The following is a 14,822-nucleotide window of genomic DNA, read 5'->3' as shown; positions in this document are numbered from 1 at the left end:
GTTAATTCGCACTATAATACCACCGTCATTCAAAAAGTGATGAAGCAATAATTAAACTATATCAACCTTTGTTCTACCATTTCCAAAAGGCGTCTTATTAGAATCCCCCTTTAACATGGCTAGAATAATATGCTTAAGCGATAAAATAAATGGTGAGTTGGCAATTATCGAAAGTACCTTATTGAAATGACATACCCAAAGAAATTCATTCAAACATATGGAAAAGGGTATCCTAAAAATCACAAAATTGATTATTTAAGGAAGCTTATCTTCATCCGTCTCCCGTTAAATGGCGATAAGATTTCAGAAGGAGTCGACAAAAGAATGGGGGTGATATCAAAAAAACTTTTTTGCAGCTTAGCTGATTTCACTATACAGTATCAAATACTCGTTAAACCATTCGAAGTTGGTCAGTAAACTTCCGACGTCACATCCGTTTTGATTTATCAAGTTACATATACTTCCTGAAGCACTTGTATAAGTTTCCACTTGGTTTCCCGAACATTTTCGTAGAAACATATATCTAAAAAACACTAATCGATAGTCACCTGATGGATAATGGACTTAAAAAGAATATCTCTAAGTTCCCAGGATCATTAATAAATAATCAACATTAGTTCCACTGTTTTGTACAGGCAATCGCTATCACACATTTCCGACCTGACCTATGTGTACAAAAGAAAGGCGTTATAATTCCGTCTTTGCCATAGTTGATATGATTTCAGTCAGATAATTTTTTATCTCCTGCATAATCTTATCAATGAGCATTTATTAATTTGATTTTGGTTCTAATTATGTAGTCACCCATACTTTTTTGTTATGATTATTTAATGCATTATTTTCATCATGACTATTATTAACCATAACATTTCTACTCTGCATTAATATTTTTTCAACACTTAAATGCGCATCAATCTTAAATATTGTTTAATCACATATTTTGTACTCGATTCCTTTTATTAGGGATTTCGGTTCCCTTTCAAACTTGTATCTGAACTTCACTAACTAAAGTACTGTAAACCTTTGTTCATAAGTTTATTACTTGTGGTTTTAGGCTATTTCCAACAAACAACATATCCTAAGTGTACACCATAGTCTTCAACTGTTTTGCATTACAACGTTAACATTTTTATTTGTAAGTGAACAATTTTACTGAATCACGGAGCTGAATATACTAAAATGACTGGAGTGGATAAAACTCTAGTCTTTCTACAACTGGGTTGCAAGTTTAACTCCCTTCCATCTATTTCATTTTAGGGAGTCAGGTAGTATTGTGGTGTATGCTACTTATGTCTGCCGACATAAATAGTATATAACACCATTCAGAAGTGGAATGCCTGGCAACAGAAGGGTGGGAAAATCGAATCGAAGAGAACGGGAACAGAGAGTAATTGTTATGGCAACGAAGAAACAATGAATTTTGAGACAATTGATGGAGAATTTGAAAATGAAGTATTGAACGTATGGTTTTCATATTTGACCAAAGAACTCTGTATTTTGTATGAAAATACCCACCTGTGTTCTCGTTCATTACAGTATCACTGGCTCTCAAACAGAAATAGTGTGACTCAAAGCTGAACACGCCTGTCTCTGCCTACTATACAGGTTATAATTAAATTGCTAGAGATAATCAGGCAGGTGTTTTACTGGCTTAGTCACTAGGCCGTTTGACGTAGCGTGCCTTTTCCACGACATAGTAGCACTGATGATTATTAAAATTAACTTTAAGCTCTATCATAACCATATGTAACATTTATATATCAAGTCGCAACCCCGTTTCGTATATTATGATCTTGTTAACCGGACAGTGCTGTTCTCTTACACATCACAGATGTAAATCGCAATTTAGTGCCTGGAGTTATATAGTCTTTTGCTCTTGGTTATTTAATTATTTATCTATATGGAACGGTAACTTAGTGGCTGTGACACGCAAACTACAACCATTAATTTGTATTACTGGCCCTCATACTCACAAAATGTGTGGTTATAAGTAGAGTAACTAAACTTCTACCTTATCAATGAGTCACGTATATGAATTGTTCAAGTGTGTTGCGTCAGGTTTTAATATTTGGAACTGTTACATTCATTCTGTCAACATTGTGATTTTGTAAAACTAAAAAAAAAATCATGTTTACTGATTTTATATGAATGTCTTGGTATATTCGCCAAACTGACAATTTTAATTTATGTATATGTATATGTGTATGTTGGTTTTTCAGTTACCTGTTACCCTAGTACTTCGATTATGGGATATTTACTTATTGGAAGGTGAAAAGCTACTCTTGGCTATGGCATACAACATACTGAAAATGCACAGTAGTATGTTTTTTTTAGTAACTAGTAATATTTTCTTTGTGGATTTAATTGTTTATGCATATTAATTTTGTCGTTATCACTAAATTGTCATTTCGACAATATGTATATTTTAATTAAATTTCGTTCGTTATTCCGATTTTTCATTTCTCATAAATCAATTCGGGACCTGTTTTGAATTATTATTCATCCTGGTTGTCACACCTTACATATAAGCATAACGAGAGGGGAAGTTTGCAAGATGAGAAGCAGAGCGGGGCAAATACCAGTTACAGTTAAATGAAATACAGTTGAAAGTAAATGAATGACATCTAAGAATCAAGAGCGTGCGATTATATTATTATCAAGGTCCTGAGTAAAACAGAAAATGAATGCAACAGCACCACGGTGATCTGTGCCAACCAATATATTTCATAAGTCTCAGTCGAGTCCCAAACAACGCACCTTAATATCGATGGTGTGGCTTAATCTGACTGTTATTAATTTCCTATTAAATTTTCCCTACACTAGTCATGATTGCATATCGGGCTAGGTGGTGGCCAATCACGTGTAATAAACATTCTTCATTTGATAGAGGCCTTATCAAATGGCTTACTACTCCTACCCAAAACTCTGCGTCTAACCTCAGCATTACTTGGTGATTTTATCATGTGCCATCAATTGTTTGAAGACAACGTTGAACAAGTACTTAAAGTTTACAAATGAAGTAGAATCATCACACAATACGGTCGAGTCAGTCAGTCAGTCAGTAACAACGTAGAACTTCGTACGTACGTACATCAGTTCGAGTTGCAACACCACATTAACACAGATATGCAGTGGCTTTTTCAACTTCGTCAAGAGTCGGAGGACCTACACTAACTTGCCATTCAGGTTGACTGGAGATCGCGGGAAACCAAAGTGTGGCTGAAGGCCAGTTGAACTGATCCCTAAAGTGTTCTGTCCATCGATCCAATCTCCTGGATTGAGAATGAATAATATGTCCATCTTTCTCTGAGATTGTTTCGCTAACAGTCGGGTTCCTAATTCCGGTTTCCTTAACGAGTCTGAACAATTGTCTGCTATTACCTATCGCCGCTGCCTTTTCCATCTCTCTTGATTTCGCTACCCACCACTGTTCGTGATCAGTGCGTAGGCTTCTTTTCAGCTTGCGCTTAAGCTGACTCCGCTCTTCATTATGTTCAGATCCAGATGGAATGAGTTTCCGAGCATCTATCAGTGCGATAGATGCTGCTGAGATCCAGTATTGCTCCCTAACCTTACGGGTTACCGTACTAGCAGATATCACTGCTGTTTCCACAGCTTTTCGGATATCATTCCATGCCGCCTCGGGGTGGGCATCACATACATGGCTGCCTATCTGTTTTTCTAGTTGTTCCTGAAATATACTCTTAGCTTGACTATCATTAAGTAGGGCCATAAGCGGTTTCCTTGCAGCGTCTTTCCTACGTCCAGTAAGACGCAGACAGATACGCGCTCGTACTAGAGCATGATCTGGATCTAAGCATGTGCTCCAGAATGAGCGACAGTCTTCTATCGAGCCCCTCCATCGGTGGCTGATAGCGATGTGATCCATTTGGGTTCAACGTTGGAACGAATTAGGGGTCGCCATGTTAAAAGATGCTTTTCCTTATGCTTAAAGTTAGTATTTGCAAGGAACGGGCGGTTATCTGAGCATAGCTGCAACAGACGGTCGCCATTATCTGTCCTTTGAGCCACGACACCATAAGATCCACCCAAGTATCCTTCCTTTTCGCTTAGTTTACCTACTTGAGCATTAAAGTCACCGGCCACCATTACTACACCCGAGCGCCTAGCTTTTAGGATGAGGTCGGAGAGCTTTCTGTAAAACTCATCTGTGCTGCAGTCAGTGGGAGAATAGGCAGAAACGACGAAGAGGCAACGACGAGTGTCCCTATCTTTTGGGATCCTTACTGTTCCGTTCAGTCGGACAGCGCACAAACGACTGTCTACTGGAATTCAGTCTAAGAGAGCTAGTTCTGCCCTAGGACTCAATGCTATACCTACGCCGGCGAGGCCACGGGAAGCAGAATCAGGGCTTCCAGATACACGAAGTGTGAATCGAGTCGGTTCTTTATTTTGGCATGGTGAGGTCAAGTGAATGACGCTACTCGGATCCTGTATGCGCGTTTCGGAGACGCAGCACACATCGATGGCGCGAGATTCTAAAGTCCTAGCTACGGAAGCCTGCTGTCCTATTTGGCAAAGTGTTCGTACGTTAAAAGCTCCTATGTGTAGTTTAGAGCGTGGTTTCAGGAGACCAGGAATAGCGTTCCACGTACTCGAATCGTTTGCCCTAGCGGTGCGAGGTGATAAAGAGACGTGAGGAGGGTTAGTCATGGAGATAAGAGAGGTATTAGGAGGTGTAGGAAGGATTTGAATGTGACCAACTTGGTCTCGTGTGCTGTTACGGGCATGAGGGCTGATGTCACTTCCCCGCTGCCCACACCGTGGAAGGGTATTTCTTGAGGAACCTGAAAAGGAAATTGGATTAGTGTTGGTCTTGACGACCTGGGAGCGTGACCGCAGAGCCCAAGGGACAACTGCTTGAGGCCGGTCGCGCACGGCCTTTTCGTGGAAGGTTTTTGACGTGTTAGCTCCGTTCTTCAAAGCGCCTTACCGCTGGAGACGGAAATCCGTGAGGTGTGACATTTTTAGGGTCGACCTTTTCTAACCCCACTCCTCCTTGTGGGAAGGCAGCATCACTGTCATGCTGGTTGTCCGAGGGAAACACCTTACTGCTGTCACACCTCTGTACAGTCAGCAGTACGACTTCGCCCTCAGACCTTGAGTTGCTGCTTTTAGTCTTACCGTTCACCAATCGACCTGCCTGGCATGGTAGAACCTACAGGAACATATGTTCCAGCCAATATAGCTCGGTTGGATCATCACGATAGGCAAGCCCGACCACCGCGTCAAGGTAGCAGCTTCAGTCGGGTTACGGTGGAGTAGGTTCAACTCTCCTGTTGGATTCGCTCTGAAATGCTTTTAAAAGCTATTTTAGCAACCTAACTCACCCTAGTATTTAGTCATTTATCTCTATTGAATGCTTATTTTTATTACGTAGAATAAATTGATTCCTAATAATGATAACAGAAATAATGATTTTTGTTCTGTAAATCAGCATAGAATAGCAATAATGTTTTCTTTCATTCCTTCTCTTCATCTGAACACTGTTTTCGTTGCTAATTTACATTACTATCAGAATCTGTGAATTCTTTTTACTAGAGCATTTACACTTAATTGTCAGGGTATTTAACTCCTAACAACTGTATTACAAGCTAGAAATTGTTTAACCTACATCAGCTTGGACAGTTAAGTTGGTATCACAAACCGTTGAAATGAGAAATCTTTTAACCCCGAATTCCGGTATACACATCTTTAGTTGGTTAATGAGTTCCGTTGGGCGATAACTCGTACTATTGTTTGATGGGTTCTTTTAGTTCAATGAATGACTGGTGTTTTCCAAGATTGGATCTTGAGATTTTCAACTATTGTATTGCTTCACTGTGACATCTAAAATTTTTGTTTTTGATAATGGAAATAGTTACTTTGATGTACTTAAAATGCAATTATCAGGAATTCAGGAGTTGATATACGTAAATTAATCAATACTTCAAATCCATGATCTTAGAAATATTTTGTTGTTCCTTGGAGTAGGCAGGTCTCAAATCTGATAATTTAAACTAGTTGGTAAAATTTTAGTTGATTTTTACCTTTTAATAAATTATTAACTTATACATTTCTTTCTCTAGCATACAGATCTCTCCAATGTACATTATAGTACTATGTTTATTTGCTTTTATTGTATTAATACGAATTTAGAAATATATTCTGATTGATAGATTCCCTCGTAATTTTACCATTTTTGTTTATTCCTATAGGATATTTGCAATTTGTATAATCTGTGGTCTATTATTTGTTCTGTAGTAAGATCCATTTCACCAGTTGATGACACGGGTGCAATTCTTTGCTCAGCTATTTTTCTTTGTCTCTTTGTCTAACATCTGTGTCTTAGTCTACTAATCACCCCAACAGCGCTGGATTTCCAGTAAATAGTCATAAAGAAAAATTATAAAAATCTTATTTCAGTGGATTTTTAACGTTTCCTATGCAACTGTATATCATCGTGTTGACTTTGGGGGATATTTTAACTAAAACTGTTGTGAATTGTATTTAATTTATTTTGGCCCCCAAATGCCCTGTTACGGTCGAGGGTGGGGAGAGCTCTCTCTCTCGAAATGTTTTCACATGGTCACGCGTACACAGCCACTGCCTGAGAAGTTCTATTTTTTTGTATTGTATTGTATTCTCCACTCAACTGACCAACTAGTATCTTATTTGGTATTAAGAAATTATTCCTTAAAGGTGGTTCGTTTGCAATATATAGATATGATTATTATCTTCGAATAATCGTAGTGGCGAAAATCGATGATTATACCTATCCTTAATATGGTTCTGCATTAGTATTCTTAAATTTTTACTCTCAATAAGGATTAAGTTCGATTCAGCTGAGTCAACGGTTTTACATCTTACATCGATACAGCTAAGGAGGACATTAACATGAATAAATGTATATATAGAAATATTTCTTGCGCAATATAAACCTTGTGGTGGTCGGTATTAAACATAATCCTTCAACTTCGTATACAGTTCGTCTTGATAATTGTCACTAGATAACGCCCCCAACGGTATATTAATCAGAAGGCGAATACGAAGTGTTGATTACGTTTATTATGGGACCACACACATAGATATGAAAAATTACAAGTGCGTTAAACAAGCATGAAAGCGTTGTGCCGAAAGGCAAGCAGGCGAGTAAGTGAGTCAGCGAATATGAGTACGAGTAAGCGAGTACAATTAAACGAGCGAGAGCCATGAACATGAATAACATGGACATATATATACATGGTGAAATGAATGAATCATCGAATCAATTGAGCAGTTAGTGGTAAGGCTAGCAGCGTGAATAAATGCGTGGGCAGTAAGCAATGCTCAAGCATACATGTTCATACATTTGCAACAATAAAGATACAATGATATAGATAAGTTGTTGTACGGATGACTCGTTCGTTAATAGTTAACCAAATGACTTAACCGAATTAAATGTGAACAAACTCAATTGCGCATGAGTTGCTATAATAGTCCCCCCAGCAAACAAAGATACAAAGCAATGTCTGTTTGCGAAAAAATGTCAAATTTAACAGAAGGGTAAATATTCGAAATAAGTTATAAACGATACTTGACCTAAAATTTTGGTTGACGATAAAAAAATTGGCGAGACTCTAATTTAGGGACGAGCCAATGAGAAGCGTTTGAGGAATTTCAGTTATTAGCTAATCAGAAGACAGATTAAAGTGAAAATATATGATAAGAAAGTAATGAAGTACAGTGGATATTCTTCTTTTATATGATTTAAAAACTTATTAAGGTTTCATAAAGGTTCAGAGGTTCTGAATTCATAATGCATACGGTGTAGAAACTCGTCCATAGGGTTAGGGTTGTAGCCTCTCAATAAACACGTCTTCTCTAAAATCCGTTGTAAATCGATCGTATGTTAGCATCACTTGTTGAACTTGGCTCCGTGGGCTTGAAATTGCTCAAACGCTTCTGATTGGCTGGTCTCTAAATTAGAATCTCGCCACCCTAACCCTATGGACGAGTTTCTATACCGTATGCATTATGAATTCAGAACCTCTGAACCTTTATGAAACCTTAACAAGTTTTTAAATCATGTAAAAGAAGAATATCCACTGTACTTCATTACTTTCTTAGCATATATTTTCACTTTAATCTGTCTTCTGATAGGCTAATAATTGTCAAGGTCATTTAAGATTCGTTCAAAGGTCGTCCTTAAATTAGAGTCTCGCTCTTGAAATGGTGTCCCTCCTATCTTTAATTTTGCCGATTTACGTGAGTCTCGCCAAGAAATGTATACCATCGCTAGCAACTAGTGCAGGTGACTTTTGGTGACAAGATGACACGTTCAAATCAATCTGGTCTCCCTACTTTGGTTTAAGCAAGTGGATAGTATCACTAGCCCTTACATACACATGAATGTTAGACTAAAAACCGAGTAGATAAAGTTATACTCAATAAATGAGTTTCATTACTATTAAAAACGTTTACATCAATAATTTTTTAACGTACTATCTGTTATATACGTCCAACTTTTACTGGGTCAAACGAACCAAACCATAACATTATAATATCAGCATTTATTCAAGCTAATTCTGAGAAACAAATAAGTGCACCTCAAAATTTACGAAAAATACGAATACAAGTAAAATGATAAATTAACCATCTTCAGCTACATCACAGTGAATGCAAATGAAAAACAGTTGGATTACTGTCTAATCGATCAACTTCTTGACCGCGGCATATATATATATATATATATATTCAAATGAATATATTTTTCGTCAGTGACTTATATCAACAAGTAAACACTGTTTAATCTCAATTTACGATGCCTTATCGGCACACATTCTTAACCACTCGAGTTTAAATTTGTACTAACCAGTACTAAAATGTTTAACAATTAGACTTGAATCCAGTGGTTTTAGTTTTCAGTCGATCTTCTATGAAGATGATCATTATCCAACGTCATTGACCCTCATTGATTAACAAACGACTAATTTCATATCAAATGACGTCACTGAATAATTATTTGCTCCTCAGATTTTGTGATATTTTGATAGGGGGATATGTTGTCGACTAAGAAATGAAGACGAATCCCCTTCAGTAACATTTCGTGCTGGTTATATACATAGGTTAAAGCTGGGAAACTGAATTATCAAATTCCGATCCATTGGCTTTGTAATAACTTTTGAATCCCGCTTCACGTACATCAGCCTAAGTAATCAAATGGCCTCACTAACCTTCACAGGTAAAATGTTCTTTTCCTTGTTTGGTTTTTAAAACATTCCCATCAAAAATCATGGTACCTGTAAAACTTGTATACGCAAGGTACCAAGGATTCCTATCGATGAAAAACCATAAATTTGATTGTAATATTTATCCACTGTTTCATAGTCTCTAATAGTTCATTTAATGGTGTCTTGTTAATTTTTTTTTTAAAAAGCGTTATCAGTTTATATACAGTGGATTACTTATAGATCCACCTTTAATTTTACTTATTTTAAGTTGAAAGCCAATATTTAATGTTTTAAGCATGTTGAACCTTTTCAATTTCGAACCGGATTCGTGGTTAGAACCATTTGTAACTAAACAATATCTAAATGTATTGTATACTAGTTAACATTACTGAAAATTCAGACTCTCTCATTTGAGTCTAGTGTACGTGTAATGTGTTTGAAATTTTTATCAGCGGCCGTTCTTGTATGGAATAGTACTTCTCTCAGTAAACCCACTCATTAAGGACAGATTTTTGTAAATGGATTTATCCTATGTATCAGTCTTCAATCTTATTTCCTTCAGTGACTGATAAGCCTTTATTATATGATCAAAAATAGATTTTAATAGTTCAGATAACAAATTTTTTAATCCAAATCAGGAACCTATTACAATTCTGAATATTGTGTTTCGAGCTACTTGTTTTGTATTGAGGCTAGTGATTAATTATTAATAGCTCATATCAAAGTACTTTGTATTGACTCCTACCCTTCTACTACAGTTATTTTGAACTGAAACAATTTAAGATAATTTGCTATCGTATCAGAGTATCGAACAGTGATTTCTAATACCATACCATCGGTGTCATATTCTGGATAGAGTTTGTACACATGATAGCAAGAAATTCTCCACTTCCTATAACGTTAAATTCTGGTAACTACCCAGATATTTACTATCTTTATGAGTCTAACTAGATTGTTTGTGATAACTTCAAAACTTTCCAACTATCAAATCATACTTTCAAGTTCGTTTATTTTAACAAGTGCTTCAACATTTATGTAAAATGGTGAGACCCAATAAGCATTCTAACGTACCTGCCGATGTAGAATATAGGACATAAATCGGCTGTACGATACTTGATTTTTCTTGTCATAAACTTTGCAAACTCTCACTTAAGACACTAAATACTGTCACTATCATTTTCGATAAGTGTGATTATACTTCAAAATAATTATCTGATTTTCTCCAGATTCTCAAAATTTTTTTATTTTGTAGTCCATATGTCGAAATGTTTAAGACTTACACAGTCAAACTGGTCATTGTTCATTTTTAATAAGATGGAGATTTATCCGAAGTTCGTGTTTACTATAGTTATTTATTCGATTGTATACTTCTGTCAAGTCTGTGACTTAGTGACTCAAACACTTCATTTTCCAGTCATTAATCTTCTGCTTCTACCTACTCTAGTATGAGGAGCTGAGGAACTCTAACAAGCCCTCTTTCGCGCACACATCCAAAGACTTAAATTCAAATGCATGAATTTGTATTTGTCTTTAAAGTATAATCAAATACATATTATAAATGAACTGCTTTTAAAAGATAATTCATGAGTGACATATACATACAACATATGTATGCATAAATATGTATGTATGTATGTATGTATGTCTTTATCTTCATTCTCATTGGGCAATTACTATTCGACCAATACGTGTACTTTTCGTTGTTTTCTTTCATTCAATTTTATTCGACCCTTTTCTTATCCTTTTGTTTTACTTCTATGATCTAATGTCTTACTCTTGTTTTGGTTTTCCTTCTGTTTATAAACTTTAGACCTAGTTAGTTCTCAAAAATACAATGAATACAGTGAATATTCTTTTCCTGTTCATATAGTATGATAAAGTAGCCATCGGCCAGTATATAACGTTTTCTTGGATTACAATATAATATACGCGAGTTAATTCATAGTACAAATCCACTTTTCAGCTGCGTAATTAGATCGAAAGTAATCGGATTTCCCCATTTTGAATGTACCGAGAAATAAAATATCAACCTACATTATACCATGTATACTACATTCTACACTTTGATACCTCAAGTGCTCTCAAATACCACTCAAAACTTGATATCAATTTTCTCCGTACTTATTGGTGTTAAATCTCAAGAAAAAATGTTTTGCATTAGATCACCATACAGTAATAAGAGATGTTTTCTAAAGGTGTATTATATCCTAGGTTTATATATATTCAATTATGGATATTTAAGCCTAGTCAAGAAGTGAAGCATTGGCTTAGCGTTTTTAAGTTTAATTTTTATATTTCAACCGTGTTACACCTTAGTTTGTGTGACCAATTGGTTAATATCTCCTAAAATTCACCACTCAAAGTTAAGTACATAAACATGTAATCGTTAGGTAAATTAGAAACTGTTGAGAAAAACAAACCAGTTGATGACATTGTTAGTGCACACCAAATAAAATGATGGGGTAATTTGCTATGTTTTACAAATCGTCGCGTACTTTAGGATTCAGCAGTTAGTAAAATCGTAATTGTAAATAGATAAGACTGAAACATATTCCCAGTTCGTGGTTTCCGTGGCTAACACTCTCGATCAGATAAATTGCCTATTTATTACTCGATCAGTTCGGTAAAGTTTGAAGATACTTCTACAAAATCATCATCATATACCTTATTCCTTCCTACGTAATTAGTATATTCAGTTTGGTCAATCGACTAGAGTACTAAAACGCAAGCTGTACAGCAGATTATTAACAATGTGATTCACAAATAATGACTTTTTTCTTTATAATAATAGTCGGTCGCCGAGATTTAATTAGTTCTAGTTAATGTTTCTGATTCTCCCCTTGATGTTTTATATTTCTTGAATCTTTCCGTATTAAACATAAATAATTGAAATACGATACGTAATCCTATTTTTTATTAAGAAATTATCTTACTTGCCTAGAAGTCAACATAATTTAAACAACAAACAGTGAATGGTCAAGTATCATCGATCAAAGATGATCAATTTGTCTTTTATAATGTCGCATTGCAGACAACAGTGCTGATGACAATGTACCTTAGTTGTCAATTTGTTAAATTTCTGAAACACTAAACGTAATACCGACCAATGAACGCGCGTCTATTATTCAGTTAATTCAGTAATTTACAGAAAGATCTTCAATTCGATCATTTCCATTATTCATAGATAGTAACTCGTAAATTACTGGGAACTAGAAAACACTGAACAGTTTTTCTTGTCCCTGTTTGAGACAGGTTATCGGAACAAACCATCTGTTCAATGTTCCACGATTTTCACTGTCCCAATGAATGATTTCAACGCATCCTGAAAAGTACAAAATTAAACGAGTTTCTACAAACCAACTTGATCATATATGTATATTATTTGTCGTTTTGATATGACTAATTCGTTTAAACATAATATCTGTCTTAACCAGCTATTATTACTATTCAATGAGTATTCAATCAATACGGAATTTTCGTGTCGTAACTAAGCCTAAAGCCCGCATTAGAAAGTACTTTGTTATTTTATTTTATGAATAAACACTGTTTAGTATTCTTTCTTCTATTTGTTATTACATAAAAAACTTGAAAATATGTCTTAACTACTTTGGTTGACTTCATTATCATATTACGTATATATATATATATATATATATATATATATATATATCCACGCATCATATGACTACTATACTAACGTTTAGAAAGACATTATATAGATTGGTGGTAATATGAAATGTATTCTGTAATTATTATGTATCATCTCTCATGTTTTAACATATAGAGAAGTATAGTAAAAATACATTTATGTGTGACTGTTAGTGACACAATTTGGTTGTGCAAATTGTAGTAGGTGATATATGTTTCAGACTTGTCACCTACGGGTAAAAATTTGAATTCCTTACTAGTTAATCCACCTCTCCACTTGGGTTAATAAAAAACCTTTCAATTAGTAAAATGTCAGTTGGTAAATGTGTCATCTTGCTTACTTTTCACTGATTTGTGTGTATAGGCTTTTGTCGTGATTCTGTCACTGTCTGAGTAATTCAGTAACAAAGGCACACGCTTTGACTTGTAAGCGTGCTGTCAATGAAATTACACGTTTGGTATTATATATGCAAACCAGATCTCTTCCACCCTTAGTCTCTAATTCTCATAAAATGTGTAAATAAGGCATCAGTCAACCTGAAATACATCATACGCATTTGTGTTTTTGACAAATTAAGTACATTACTTGTAATGTTAACATGTTTCATGGCTTACATCCCTAACTGACACATCAGCTAGACAATAATAGGAAATAAGGGAGCAGTAGAATGCTTTTACTATTTTCATTCTGCGAGCATTTACGAATAAAACCTCGAAACTTGATAGATGTACACTATTGAAACTAATGAAGGTTGAGTTTTATGTGTAAATTATTTTTCATTTTGTTAGTGAAACTATTTCTACTTTGTTTTCGGTTTCCTAGATCAACTCTTTCTAACGTTAGTAATATTAGAGCATTAAATAATTTTTCCAATCTGTTTCACTCAGTCTCATAGCGTCTTAGGTATTTGGTAATGAATTCCCTGAGAAGCTAACAAATAGTAGCCACCTGTTGCATAAACCCTAGTTCTGCAAGATGTCAGTGAAAGGTTTCCTGTAGATGACCTCGAACCACGTAAATATCAATGGAAAGTGATTTGGTTTGAAGAAACCAAAGGCTTATTGTTATTGTTACATATCAAATTTACTCACTTAAAAGTTATCTTCATTAAAAAACGTATTTTATACGTATTGGGTCGTTGAAAACTGAAAATGTGCAAATGATTATATACGCATATTTCTGAACTTTTTTTAAACGTTCAGTTGACGAGAATATTGATTAGCATAATAATATGGTGTTCACTTTTGTTAATATGGCTAAATCTAGACTTAACGATGTTCATTTTCTTCTCGCTTGTCAGGAAGCAGCGCCTGTTAATGAAGTGTTTTGTATATTTGGTTCATACTTCTTTTTGATTCAGTAAAATGAGAATATTATTGACTTCGTTCAACTTTTTATCAAGAATAAATCCCTTGATCATCAATCCTAATAAAGTAATCAGAGAATAAATCTAAACAACTGTTTGATTGATTTGTAAGGATTCACTTTTAAGTTATTGTATTAGTCTTCATTGTTGATATTATTACTTGGCAGCAGTAATGGTAGTAGTTCTGTGATATTTTCATATAGTATTGAAGTACACGAGTGAAAACCAGCATTGTCCTTCAAAAACCTACTAAAAATCACCTAAGTCCTGCATACAACTCATTTCATTTGTTTAAAATCGCTGCAGACCAAGAGCAGTAAAAGGGGAAGAATACAAATTTTTTGATTCGCCTTTGTTTCTTACAGCCTTAATCAAATTAAAAATAATTGGTTAATAGTCATTTCACGGCAGCACAGTCGGTTTGGGACAATATTGGTAATGATTGACGTGAGTAATCTAATCATTTGTTCATACGACATCTCCAAATCTCGGATGTATAAATTTAAATCCACCAGTCAACTTTAAAAGCGTATGTGAATATAGATTCGGAAATTAAAGCTACTAGTTGTCTGCAGTGTACACTCACTCCAAGTAA

The 14,822-nt window shown here is 35.1% G+C and overlaps 1 protein-coding gene across 1 annotated transcript in view; it reads left to right on the top strand.

Annotated features, from left to right (window-relative positions):
• Positions 1–14,822, top strand: part of USP6NL (USP6 N-terminal-like protein) — a 56,662-nt gene that overhangs the window by 23,965 nt on the left and 17,875 nt on the right. Inside the window, exon 7 of the mRNA XM_051217029.1 lies at positions 2,220–2,319. Coding sequence (XP_051065660.1) covers positions 2,220–2,319 — 100 coding nt within the window. The remainder of the gene's footprint in view (positions 1–2,219; positions 2,320–14,822) is intronic.

This window comes from Schistosoma haematobium, chromosome 6 (genome assembly GCF_000699445.3).
Source record: "Schistosoma haematobium chromosome 6, whole genome shotgun sequence".
Classification (NCBI taxonomy): Eukaryota; Metazoa; Platyhelminthes; class Trematoda; order Strigeidida; family Schistosomatidae; genus Schistosoma; species Schistosoma haematobium.
The sequence above is the reverse complement of the archived record's forward strand: the minus strand, read 5'-3'. Positions and strand labels throughout refer to the sequence as shown.